Below are 13,715 nucleotides of genomic sequence, written 5' to 3' on the forward strand. Positions count from 1 at the left end.
GCTTCAGCACTCTGCCTAGTTTACTCCAATAAGCAACAGTTCGTGATTGTGACAAACGGAACAACCCATGTTTGCTTTAAATGAATCGAATGTGAACGCATTTTTATGTTAACTGGTGATAGTCTGTGTGAAGCCTAGTAAATATTCGCCTGTGGATGACAAATAGCATGTTATATCCTGTAATGATATATTATTGTAACCGTATATGCAAGCATGATGGACAGTCATGAGCAGTCATTTTGTTACAGCAAGTGTTAAATTCTGCCAAGTTAAAAAAAAAAAAAAAAAAAAAATCAGTGTTACTTTGGCGCCATCTGCTGGTTATATCACTCAATAACATCAACGCTTTATTTTATTACATACCACAATATTTATTCAAAAATGATATTAATGAATGAATATATAATTGTATTACACACCACAGTATTTAGCCACTTACAGATCAGGGAAATGTTTTATAAACATATCTGTACAGATTGTTCTTTTATTATTACAGTATCAAATATTTGAAAAAAAAAAAAATTCAGTAGTAGAAATGAAAATCTATCCATCTTTGCTATGTTTGCTATGACAATACATGTAAAAATGTATTTCCCAAAAACTGAAAGCAAGCATTGTGTAATCTCAGTTCCACAGTCTTGCATGACTTCTGTGTATAATCATTCATTCATAGTCACTAACTGCTTTATCCTGGTCAGGGTCATGGTGGAGCTGGAGTCTATCCCAGGAACACTGGGTGCAAGGCAGTTCATCGTAAAGCACCATGCACACACACACACACACACACACACACACACACACACACACACACACACACACAGGCAATTTAACCTAGCCAATGCACCTACATGCATGTTTTTGGACAGCAGGTGGACACTGGAGATCCTGGAGGAAATCCACATGAGAACATGGGAAAACATGCACAGAAACTCCACACACACACACACACACACACAAACACACACACACACACACACACGCACACACACTAATCCAAGCTCAAGATCGAATAGGGGACCCTGGAGCAATGCAACTTGCTATGCCACTTGCATTACACCCTGGGCTATTGTGGTTTTTAAAATAGTGTCTGGGGACGCTTAGAGGTCCATGATGCATAGCCAGGTGGTCTGTGATTTATTTATTTATTTTACTAATTTTGTTGCAGGGGTTATTATATTTAGGGGTCCAAGCACCAAAGTCAACTCGGTGTTTATTAGTGGAAACTTCAGGAAAAGCTATATGGCTACAAAATATATTATTTTAAAATGTTTTTAATCAACTCTATTTCTCAGATATAGAGATCACAGAACACAATAAATAACATAAACAGCAAAAACCCAGTCAGAGTCACGACATCTCCAAATAATGGCATGGTAATGCTATAAAGGATCTGGAGGATATGTATTGTGCATACAATATTGTATGTACAGAGACATCCTTTATAATGAATTTGTGTATAAACTCTTATGAATGATATATGGATACACATTATGATAGATATGTGCATGTACCCTTCATTGCTGCTTATGTAATTCCCATGCAAAGTTTGCTTTCTTGCAAATCTAATTTGCATCATAAAGCTGTCAGTAATTTCTCACAAAACGTTTCCTTACTGATCCACATCAGGCTGTGAGTCTCATTAGGTTTGCACTCGTACTCGATGCTGTGGAAGCTGTAGAGGGGAAACAAATGGCTGTGCAAAAAATAGAATAGAATTAGAATTATAACATGAAGTGGAGTCCAACATTCACCTAAAATAGAGTCATAAACATACCATTTGCAATAAAATACATTATACTATACATTTTATGTACATTATATTTCAGTGCAGTTTAATAAGGCTACGTTCTATGCACAAAATACTATATTTGATTACACTGCTATTTATTATCATTGTAATATGCCTTGTAATATATCACAATGTATGGTGAGCCCATAAAGGAGCATTATTGATTCTTACATGTATGCACACTTCGACAGGGTGCCATTCTCTACGTTTGGTGTGCGCCACCCCTTCAGTGTCATACATCACCGAATACACTACCGCCTGAGGGTCTTTGGATTTCTGTTTCAGAGGAAATGTAACCCCACCAACGCTCATGGACTCACAGCTAAGGCTTCAGAAGGTGTCACCCTGCAACAAATGATACTGGCATAATGGGAAAAAATGCTGATCATCACCTTTCATCAGCCAAGTGGCATCGATATGCAATAAAGGAATAACATTGTATGAACTTTATTCAAAAATATAATTTGAGGTCACTGGACAGACAGTATTCAGCTTTCAACATACCATTTTGAGAGAACGATACAATCCTGATTAGGCACTGGATATTTCTACACTAGTTAGTTGTGTAGAAGGTCTTTCAAAGTCATGATGTTTTATTATGTGTTATAAATTGTTTTGGCAGGGTGTTATGTGACATTAAGAAGAATGCTACACATACCAGACAGGCAGTGAGTGGTGTAAATGTCACAGCTGGAGCTGTGATACCTTAATTCTGAGGATTTATCTGCTAGACACAAATCTGCTTTCTCTCATCTACTGTCTGTGATCAAGCAGGAGACTGAGCTTGCACTGACATGTAGAACATTTATTAAAAAAAAAAATAAAAGGGTATATTTTTTCAGATAGCTTTTAAGAATCCCTTTGAAAAAAGAAGAACGTATTGAAATCATTGCCATGGCTGGATCAGGAAGCTGTCACAAGGTTGCGATGGACTTTAACAGGAAACATGGCAAGCACGTCACACACAACACTGCTGCCAAACTTATTAACAAATTCAAAATGACTAGAAGTGTTGCAGACCAACAGAGAAGTGGACGTCCACGAACTTGATGAGAGGATGACAGGATGACAGTGATTAGATGAGAGGATGACAGAATGAGAGGATGACAGGATGAGATGAGAGGATAACAGTGGTTAGATGAGAGGATGCCAGGATGAGATGAGAGGATAACAGTGGTTAGATGAGAGGATGACAGGATGAGAGGATGACAGTGATTAGATGAGAGGATGACAGTGATTAGATGAGAGGATGACAGGATGAGAGGATGACAGATACTGAAAGAGTTGCTCTGATCTGTACTCCTCCTGCTCTTAATCCTACTCTCTTTCTCTCTCTCTCTCTCTCTCTCTCTCACACACACACACAAACACATGTTAGTAAAAGCCAGACTCAAAGTTGAATATGCTTTTTTTTAAAGATGAGTTGCCAGAATTTTGTCAGATGTGAGCACAGGGGGAGGTTTTATGCTATAGAAACAGAAGATTTAAGGTTTAATTTAAGGAAAAATTTAAGGAACTTTATTACTACTGTTTTCTGTTACTTCTTATACATATTTTATCTATCCACTGTTGCCTTGTCTTGTCTTGACTTGTCACTAGGCCATGTCTTGACCTTTCTGTTCATCCTACACACACACAAACACACACACAAAACATAATGCCCCACTGCATTTTTTTGTAACTACGAAACCTTCACACTGAGTGCCATTTTGGTATAGTGGTATAGACTGCTCTCTCTCTCTTTCTCTCTCTCTCTTTCTCTCTCTCTCTCTCTCTCTCTCCCTCTGTGTATGAGTGAGAGAGAGAGAGAGAGAGAGAAAGAGAGAAAAGGAGAGTGACACAGAGGTCAGTGTGTGCGTGTGTGTTTCTAAAGACCTTTTTAGTCACTTGCTGTTTTCATATAGTGACCTTCTCATGCTGTAGACGTGCATTTGGTAGAGCAGAGGGTGAGGATATTAAAGATCATTCACATGGTTTCATAGCAAGGTTTGTCACACTGCAGTTGAAACTGAAAACAGTGACTGCACCTGCAAAGACATACACCACATAATTCTACAGTCAGCAATGAAGCCTGGTTGACTTATACTACAACGTTTGGGGGGGGGTGGGGTGGGGGGGGTTCATCAGAAAGGGCATCTGGCGTAAAACCTGTGCCAAATCAATCATGCGGACCGCTGATCTGCTGTGATGACCCCCTAAAGGGAGCAATCGAAAGAACAACAACAACCAATGGAGTGAGGCTGAGTGGAGTGAGATATGTGTTCTTTCTTTTTGGTCACAGACAAAAAGTGAGCTGCAGCATTCTGTGCAAACGTGAGAGTGAAGACTTGCTAATTCCAGCATATAGGGCATTGCAATAGTCAAGCCTTTATGAAATAAAGGCCTGGATAACAGTCTCAAGATCTTTGAATGTGAAAAAAGTTTTAAGCTTGCAGAGTCCCCTAAGCAGACTACTTAGGTCTTTTTCTCATTTAGCTGGATGAAGTTTTTATCCATCCAGCCTTTAATGTCCCTTAGACAGTCTAAAAGAGGAGTCAACGAATTTATACCAGCTTTTAATGGGAGGTATCATCTGCATAACAGTGGTAGGAAACCTTGTGAACTTTTAAACCTATACACATCACCAGATGCTGAGTTTCCTCCCTCATGATGATCTGCCAGGCCTTTACTGCAGCTGTCTTCAGTTCCTGCTTGTTCTTGGGGCTTTTTGAGTTCAGCAAGTGGCCATTGCAGTACATTCCACTTCTAGCCTTTGGTTGCTTTTGAAGTGTATTTCGGGTCATTGTCCATCTGCAGTGTGAAGCGCTGTCCAATGAGTTTTGAAGCATTTGGCTGAATAATATAACCCTATACACTTCAGAATTCATCCTGCTGCTTTTATCAGCAGTCACATCATCAGTAAATACAAGGGAAACAGTTCCAGTGGCAGCCATACATCCCCACACCATAAGATGATGTAGTATGCTTGAGCTCATGAGCAATTCCTTCCCTTCTCCATACTCTTCTGTTCGCATTATTCGGGTACAAGTTGATCTTTGTCTCATCTGTCCATAGGATGTGTTCCAGAACTGTACAGGATTTTTTTTAAAGATGTCTGTTTGGCAAAACCTGCTACTATATCTTTAAACTGTCATTGATGTGTAGTGTTGCTATCACACTGAAATAATTTTGTAACATAGTTATTAGTAAAGCATGATGCAAATAAGGGCAGTCAGAAATGTCACAGATCACAAATGATGGCGTATTTCGTTGTTTGAGAAACAAAGCATGATTCATCACTTCAGGAAGGTCCATTGTCTTTAGAAGTCTACATGTTTTCATTTCATGGAAATGTACAGAAATCTACTAAAAGTAGATTCTTTGTCACAATAGGTCCAGCTTGCCATTTAATTTAATCTAAATTGCTCATGTAGAGGGTCAAATACAAGTTGTAAACATGTATAACTATGTAATTCTCCAAGTGAACAAAAACTCCATAATACATTTCAAAAGAAACTCATTTATCATTATCCTTCATGAGAGAGATGTTTGGGACTCACTAAAAATAAAGAATCTTCTCATTTTTTTTTATCATGAGAGGCGTTTTTGAATAAAAATAAAGCGAAGATCATCTAAATGAAGGTATGTAACTAATCTGAACAACTCATTAACTGCAGGTGTGTAGGCAGAAAATGCTGAAAATAGACTGGAACGAAGCTGACCAAGCACTAGTGTGACTCATGTACATGCATGCACTTCCCGTTTCTCGTATGTACACTTATCAGTTAGGCACCAGAAATAAAAGCTGCTGCGTGGTGCTGTGGTCTTCACATTTAACGTCCCTCGCTTTTGTATAAGCAGCTAAGCACAGCCAGTAGCTATGGAGCCCAACATCATCAGAGAGGGATATCTGGTAAAAAAGGTAAGAGCTGTTCATTAGAACTGATAAATAAAATATAGTGTGTGTGTGTGTGTGTGTGTGTGTGTGTGTGTGTGTAAAACTGAACATCACTGTGATTCTCCAATTGTTTATCACCTACTTTAAATTACTAGACTGTGATCATTGTGATATTCTTAACTCCAAATATGTATCAGTTGAGTCTATTTAATTTTTCTTTGTTTAGCTGGCCAAAAGTATTTTGAGAAAGTTAAACAAATTTCAGACAGTTAAACAGGCAGCTCAAATGCTTGGTTTCATCACTATTTCCCCTCCACCAGCATGTTTGACAAAGTGCTAACTTCCCCAGAAAACCACAACTAAGATAACTATACTTCTCTGAGCAAATTTGTTTGTCAGATAGAGTACATAGTTGTGAGACAAAACCTTTTTCATGAAAACTTATAAAGTGATGATTTATCATTTTAAAGAGAGAGAGAGAGAAAAAATGCAATACTATCTACATCTAAGTGAAAAGAGGACATGAAACATGACCTAAAACGCTTAGACCTCTTCAAAAACATGAACGAAAGTTTGCATTATATTCTATTTACTGTAAGATATTAGGTCATGCCTACAAACAGCATCATGAACCACAATATATATGATTTCTCATAATAATTTTCATTAGCCACAATTATAGAATTCTGTACATTAAGGTGACCTCTGACAGCAAAATGAAAGAAGGCTATCAAAGCACAAAAGGGGTGTGGTAGTAGAAATAAAAATGAAAAGAATTATACACAGAGACGCAGAGACAAAAGTATCGACATTAAATTCTCCTTTTTTTGGCACAATGTTTTTCGTAATGCTGTCCCGCTGACACTTGTATTTTGTATTTGGATCCGTTGAAAGAAAGTTAAAGTAATGTACTTTTTAAAAAAACAAACAAACAAGCAAAAACTTAACTAAAGTTATTATTGGTTATTATTATCATCATCTCCAGGGCACTGTGCTGAATTCATGGAAAGTGGTGTGGGTGGTGTTAGCAGATGATGCAATAGAGTTTTTCAAGAAAAAGACAGACAGCAGTCCAAAGGGCATGATTCCATTAAAAGAAGCTGTGTTGACCAACCCGTGCCAGGACTTCAGCAAAAGAACGGTGATGCCCGATACATACATGTAACTCTGAAATCAGCATAGGTTTACTGCCAGAAACGATTTTCCACATTTGTGCTCTTGGTCTCTAACAGTTAGTGTTCAAGGTGACCACAGAAAAGAAGCAGGACCATTTTTTCCAAGCAACCCACCTGGAGGAGAGAGAGGCATGGGTGAAAGATATCAAGAGAGCCATCACTTGTCTGCAGGGCGGAAAGAAGTTTGCCAGGAAGTCTACCAGGAGGTCAATTCGATTGCCTGAATCAGTTAACCTGAGGTATGAACTTATCTGGATCAAAAGAAAGCAGACCTTACCTATGAAGAACCCCGCAAAATTCAAGGGCAAGCAAAAGAAAGTCATTTATATTAATTAAGATTAGATTGTAATAAAAAAAACCACAAGCTTGTAACTAACTGCCTGTCTGCAGTTGCTTTAGAAACAGTATTCATTTACACTTATTCATGCTTATCACAAAATTGAAAAGTGAAACAGCATTCAAGCATAAAGCATATAAAGTGCTATAAGTGCTGCAAGACTGCAAATTTCAACCAGCTGGCCAAAAACAAGATAAGAGTGAAATAGTTATAGTTAAAACGTTGAGAGAGACACCAATAAAGACACGCAATCACACAATTGTACCACAACTGAACACAAAGGATGGAGGAAGTGTAAAATTCTGGTTTGTTTTCACTTGGCTCCTCTACATTTCCCCTAGACATAAGTCCAATGTGATTCCCTTACTGTTTCCTTCAGGATGCTTCCTTCAATTGTACAGGGAGCTAATGAATTAATATATGGAACTGTAAAAAAGAAAAATAGGCCACTGATTCACACAAAAAGGGCGTTTCTGATTCAAAGTTCAAATGCGTTTTGAAGAGCTTTTTTTTTTTTTTTCCAAAGTTGTGAAAGAATCGTTGCAGGAAACCATGACGGAACCACTTGAACAAGAGTCTCCTTTTGGGTTTAACACCCTTTTGCAGTGGGACAGCAATCCATCTCATAAATTTAGAGGGGCCAATCTACCCCTGATATGTATGTAGGTGGTGGAAACCAGCTACAGTAGTAGTGAGGAAACCCACACCAACGTTATTACACCATGTGAAACTCCTCAGTGTCATTATTCAGAGTAATTGTGCAACCTGACTGCTATTTGCATTATACCTGAGTATCGTTTCACACGTACTCCACCCTTTATGTTCAGTTGTGTGTGATTCTGTCTGTCTTCATTGGTGTCTCTCTCTCTCACTATTTTGCCTATAACTATCTCAGTGCTATATTGTTTTTGGGCAGTTGGTGGAAATTCTTACAGCCTTTACGGCAACCTTTATAAGCTTTATGCTTATACATAAAGGGTACGAGCAGTGGCTGTTCTTTTATTCATTTTTACAGGAAGCCAGTGGTTATGACATGTTGAAGGGAGTAACACAGTTGAATGTAGTCAAATGGCACATCCTTCTATTTCTGTTTGAACTTTAATAAACTTTTTTTTTAAATGGAACAAGTTAGTAAATTTTTAAAGGCATGTAATTAACAGTGCAATAGAATTCAGAAAAAAATGAGTATTTGGATGCAGGAATCACTGAAATCAGACAGATATTCAAGAAAATTAAATGACTTTAGAAAGAATTGTGTTTTGTAATCACTAAGTTTAGCAAGCAGGTTGGCTGAGGAAGACAGCTGAAGCTGAATACAGAAAACTATACAAAAATCTTGCAACTTGCATAAGATGAAGTCAATAACTATCCACTTTATAAGTAGTCGAGATGATCATAGTCATAGGACACATCATAGTCATCACAGTCATAGGACACATATATTTAAAGCATCTCTGAATAAGTAAGTGGTGCAGAACACAGCCAGTGCAGCAAGTAAACTTGCTCTGGAATATCCTAAAATATATATCAATCTATTTAGTATACCAACAGTCTTGGTTTACTCTCATATAATCTGCTCATGGACATTACCTGTTATGTCTTCTCTTTAAGTGAGCTCTACGTTTTAATGAAAGACCAAGACACAGGAATTAAAGAAATGAAACTGGAAAAAGACAAGAAGCTTTTCAACCACTGCTTCACTGGTATGTCACTTCAGTCAGAATGTTCAAACAGGCTCTTGGGTGGAATTACATCCATAATAAGATAATAGCATAATATGAATTTTTCATATTAAGGTATTATCTTATTATGGATGTGATAGGTGGGCTGGCATCAAAACCCTGCAGTGAAACCTAACCTACAAAACAATTCCTATTCATTTTTTAATTGTACATTTGACATAACCTTTATGTTCTGTTCAGGTTAAGAAAGACCAGACTTAAGTCCATTTTAAAATCATATTTATATTACAAAGATTATTTTGATCTGAGAGTTTCACATGACCTCAATCTTTTTTTTAAAATCACACTGCAGGTGAAAATGTCTAGGCAAAAGTAACTAATATTTCTCATTATTTGATTTAATGGAACAATTTATAATAAAAGCTAAGCCAATTTCTAAATATTTTTAATAATTTCAAGCTGATTCTGTTGGATATTTTCACTTATTTCAACTCTTTAGTTCTAAAATGAAGTAAAAGTTTTGGAGAATGCATTATACTGCTACAATTATGCTATAATTATCATTGCTGCCTTTCTGCATGTTTCTGTATTGTGAATTCTGATGTCATGGCAGGTGACACAGTGATTGACTGGCTGATCTCTCAGGGGAAGGCGAGGAACCGGTCTGAGGGTGTAATGCTGGCCACAGGGCTGCTGAATGAAGGCTATCTGCAGCCAGCTGGAGAGCTGTCTAAAGCAGCTGTGGAAAGCAGTGCGGAGTCTGCATTCCTGGACCAGCCGGATGCTCTGTACTACTTTGTGAGTGAGCACGCAAACCTTAACCATTCCTTTTTAGTCAAAATTCATTCATCGTTGATCTTCATCCTTGATCTGCTTTATTCTGGTCGGGATCTCTGTGAAGCCCAGGAACACTGGGCATGAGGTGGGGAATACAAACTGGATGAGATGCCAGTCCATCACACAACTCTTCTGGTCATAAAGAACCCCACATAAATTTTGTTTACATTGCTAAGAATTGAGAGAAGATAATATATATGTGGTATTTTAAATAATTTGTGCAGCAGAATTACAGCTGGTTGCATTTGAGGAGTTGAAAAATGTGTTTTTTCTCCTTGTAGGCAGAAAGTGGCTTCTTCTGTGAAGGCTACTCAAGTGATGAGGATGTGCTTGTAAAGGAGGAGTTCAGAGGAGCCATAGTCAAGCAGGGCTGTCTGATGAAACAGGTATGTGTTTGATTGAATGTATTATTTTTTCACATATCACTTAGATACGCTTGTAATGCAGTAACAATCGGAATGAGAGGAGTTTTAGGACTGACAGCTGTGTTCAGATTTAACATTAATACCAATGTGCTGTAGGAAAATCAAAGCACAATGTGGAAGTGACTTCTTTTATGCCTGGATCTGTAGATGTGGATGTTTTTGTTTTTTCAATAGGGCCACAGACGAAAAAACTGGAAGGTGAGAAAATTTATCCTGAGAGATGATCCTGCATATATCCACTACTATGACCCTACCAAGGTGAGGAAGGTTGTACTATTGAGTCATGCTTTTTCTAATTCTTAATTCCTTGTAACATTGGAAACATATTCTATTTCTATATCTTTCACTCTGTTTCATAAGGGCGAGGAGGATCCTCTTGGCTCGATTCACTTGCGTGGATCTGTTGTGACTGCGGTGGATTATGTACCAGATGGTGAGATATGATTAGTCATTAATCACTAACTATTCATCAGTCACAACACTAAGACTAAATGATTTTACCTAAACCCAACAAGTGTAATTCTCGCATTTGAAAGGACCAGAACTGTGTAATCCTAATACATCACAGCCATATGACAAGACAATGCAAACTTCACGTGTGAAACAGAAGCATTAATTCATTGTTCTCACACTGATGCAGCTAAGAGGCATGACATCGAGGGCAACTTGTTTGAGATCATCACTTCAGATGAGATACACTACTACCTGCAGGCAGCTACAGCTGAAGAACGCAATGATTGGATCAAAGCCATTCAAGTAGTGTCAAAGTCTGGAAAATAACTGCAAAAGACCACTTCAGTCCAGAAGTATCCTGACAAAAAAAGAGGACTCTTGTTATTTTTTGACTGTTAACAAACATTGTTATTTTATGTCATACACATGACAAAAATGTCTATGTTTCCCTTTTTACACAGCAAGTGTGCCAACTCAAAAAAGATTAAGATAAGAGACAGGATATGGAGCATGAGTATCTTGGTCTTTTATATCAATGATAATCCAGGAAACTGTTGAAATCTTCACAGTCCAGCCACTTCCTGTTTCTGTGACCAAATGCATCGCTTCCTGTCTGTTCTACATTCTTGCCACTCTGCGGTTAGCCCATTGTATGTTGCCTTACACTTATCACTTATTAAGCATGTGAACCAGCTCCATTTATGGCATTCTAAATGAGGGGTGCACATTCAGTACAACAGTACAACTCCAACACTAAATCAATATGCCTTTCGTCAAGAGCTCAGGTAATGTTCACAACAAACATCAGAATCGGGGGAAAATGTGATCTCGGTGATTTTGACCATGGCATGGCTATTGGTGCCAGACAGGCTCATTGACAAAGAACAGCCTCTAGAGTTCACACAGAATGGTGCGAAAAACAAAAATAAACACCCTGTAAGTGGCGGTTCTGCAGGCAGAAACACCTCAATAACTCAAAAGTTCAAAAATAAATACCACAAATAAATAGGCAAAAATAGTATTAAATAATATTCTGAGCCTAATATTTGAATAGTAATGAATGGTTTGAAAATAAACAAGGGAAATGGAATAGAAAAAAAGGGATATGTGTTGTGTAACAGCTGAAACAGCCACCCACCTAGTTATACTCTTTGCCAGCTGGATGATGATCTTTTTATGATATTAACCTCAAAATGCAAATGATGTGTGAGCATATGTTCATCATGGGCCTCATGTGGATCTCAGAATCTTACCAAGGGTTGAGGCAAAGTTGCTTGTGCACCCAAGTTAATGTGAGGAAAAACTAAGCTACCATTTAACACAAGATACAATAATTCACCCAACAGAGTATCTAATCCCCTGTTTATACATATTGTAATACAAAATACAGATAGGATCAGATGGCTCCTATTTAATATGCATATACAATATATTGTGTGTAATTAGGATTTTTTTTTTTGTTCTGTCTGCCGAGCGTTGTCTGACTACCGAGGTCACTTTCCCAACACAAGGGGACGGTGTTCTGTCAAACACATTTGTGTAGCACAAGACCCTGAGAATACTGAAAGGCAACTCAATAAGTGATTTGATCCTTTGGAGTCATTTGATTCACCACTAAGAATAGCTACTGCATGACGAATAAGTGAACACAAAACAAGAATTTTTGAATAATTAGAATCATGTCAAATCACAGTATCACCAGCTAAAGGACACTGATACTGCTGAGTTGTGGTGGGACAACCAATGCCTTGTGAAAGAGATTTGATTTGATATAATCTAAGATAGGGGTTTTCAACCTGTGGGGTTAGAGGGCCTAAGCACTGATGAAGATTACAAGATGAAGAATAAAAAAGTGAGTGACTGCAGCTCAAGCCTGTAAGTTGCAAAAGAAATAAACTGCAGTAAACCTGTTTGCCCAGTAGTTATTAGCAATCTTTATTCATCCACTAGAGGGGGTGCAGTGATCTCACTAGTAGTCTCCCTGAATAAGCTGTAATCCCAAACCAGCAGCCAGTAGCACCATTCATTAATCATCAGGAACTGATTTATCCTGGTCAGGGTCGCGGTGGATCCGGAGCCTGTTACTGCAACACTGGTCATGAGGTGGAGACACACCCTGAATGGGTCCCTAGCCCATCACGGGGGCCTGCACACACACACACACACACACACGCATTCACACCTAGGGGCAATTTCTCATAGGCCACAAGAACATTAGAGTGCAGGAAGAGAGCAAGAGCATGGAGAGGAGGCCTGGCACATAGTTTTTCAAGTCATCCCAAAGGTGTTCAGTTGTGTTAAGGTCATGGCTCTGTGCAGGCCACTCAAGGTCTTCAACACTAACCTTGGCAAAACCATGTCTTCTTCAGTTGATTTGATATCCAGTGACTGTGAAGGCCATAGCATATGATTTACATCAGTTTTATACTCATTATGCAATTCAGTAAGCTGTTATGCGTTGTGGATGGGGACATTATCATCCTGGAAGAGACCACTCTTATCAGGTAATAAATGTTTATCATAAGATAAAGTTGATCAGTCAGAATAACTTTTAATTTGCAGTGACTCTGCCATTTAAGAGCTCAAGTGGACCCAAACCCAAAAAACTTAACAGTCATTCATTTTTCCTTTAATTTGTTGCCCGTCTGCAGGTTTTGTTAAACACAACAAAAATATAATTGTTAAAAAGGACTCATCATTGCTCCTGCATAAGCATTTCATACAAAATGCGTGCAGTGGTCCATCAACAACCTTCATTTACATGTACAAGTACTTTGTGCCTGTGTACGTTTGTTTCTACAATTAATTTTATGTAACTGATTTTTTTTTTCCAAATCACATTGTTAATAAAGTGCACTTTGGTTTGCAAGTCCTGTAATTTTTTTTTAAATCGACATTAGCAAAATGATTACATCAATGTAGCACACGCATTCCATACAAAGTACAAGTGTACAATAACATCATAAATGGGTGGCCAATTTACCTAACAGGATAAGGCTGTATAGTGACTTCCACACCACATTAGCCTGGAAAAAAACATTAAAGTTGGATATTTTTAAGTAGTTAACTAATGAGGGCTACAACTGTAAGTGCAAACCTAGTTCCTGTATGCAGTTCCTAGATGCATACATCTTGAACAG

The 13,715-nt window shown here is 38.1% G+C and overlaps 2 protein-coding genes across 2 annotated transcripts; one reads left to right on the forward strand and one right to left on the reverse strand.

The window, feature by feature from the left end:
* Positions 1 to 1,561: 1,561 nt before the first annotated feature.
* cnrip1b (cannabinoid receptor interacting protein 1b) lies at positions 1,562 to 4,803 on the reverse strand. Its single transcript, XM_053232616.1, has 3 exons — positions 4,790 to 4,803; positions 1,996 to 2,117; positions 1,562 to 1,751 (listed from the first exon to the last, which is right to left on the reverse strand). The coding sequence occupies exons 1-3, from the start codon at positions 4,801 to 4,803 to the stop codon at positions 1,573 to 1,575; spliced, it is 315 nt and encodes a 104-aa protein (XP_053088591.1). The 3' UTR covers positions 1,562 to 1,572.
* Positions 4,804 to 5,541: 738 nt separating this feature from the next.
* plek (pleckstrin) lies at positions 5,542 to 13,444 on the forward strand. The gene is made up of 9 exons (XM_026939508.3): positions 5,542 to 5,690; positions 6,652 to 6,807; positions 6,899 to 7,080; positions 8,790 to 8,881; positions 9,474 to 9,658; positions 9,979 to 10,083; positions 10,297 to 10,380; positions 10,483 to 10,555; positions 10,763 to 13,444. The coding sequence occupies exons 1-9, from the start codon at positions 5,649 to 5,651 to the stop codon at positions 10,900 to 10,902; spliced, it is 1,059 nt and encodes a 352-aa protein (XP_026795309.1). The 5' UTR covers positions 5,542 to 5,648; the 3' UTR covers positions 10,903 to 13,444.
* The last annotated feature ends 271 nt before the right edge of the window (positions 13,445 to 13,715 follow it).

Source organism: Pangasianodon hypophthalmus, chromosome 3, assembly GCF_027358585.1.
Source record: "Pangasianodon hypophthalmus isolate fPanHyp1 chromosome 3, fPanHyp1.pri, whole genome shotgun sequence".
In the NCBI taxonomy this organism is placed as follows: Eukaryota; Metazoa; Chordata; class Actinopteri; order Siluriformes; family Pangasiidae; genus Pangasianodon; species Pangasianodon hypophthalmus.

What these genes read in the sequence shown, in the direction of transcription:
- plek (XM_026939508.3), top strand. Translation starts at nt 5,649, where the DNA reads ATGGAGCCCAACATCATCAGAGAGGGATATCTGGTAAAAAAG. An exon ending in CCTGAATCAGTTAACCTGAG is followed by an intron (nt 7,081 to 8,789) that starts GTATGAACTTAT and finishes CTTCTCTTTAAG; the next exon opens with TGAGCTCTACGTTTTAATGA. An exon ending in CGGATGCTCTGTACTACTTT is followed by an intron (nt 9,659 to 9,978) that starts GTGAGTGAGCAC and finishes TTCTCCTTGTAG; the next exon opens with GCAGAAAGTGGCTTCTTCTG.
- cnrip1b (XM_053232616.1), bottom strand. An exon ending in AGGGGTGGCGCACACCAAAC is followed by an intron (nt 1,752 to 1,995) that starts GTAGAGAATGGC and finishes ACTCTATTTTAG; the next exon opens with GTGAATGTTGGACTCCACTT.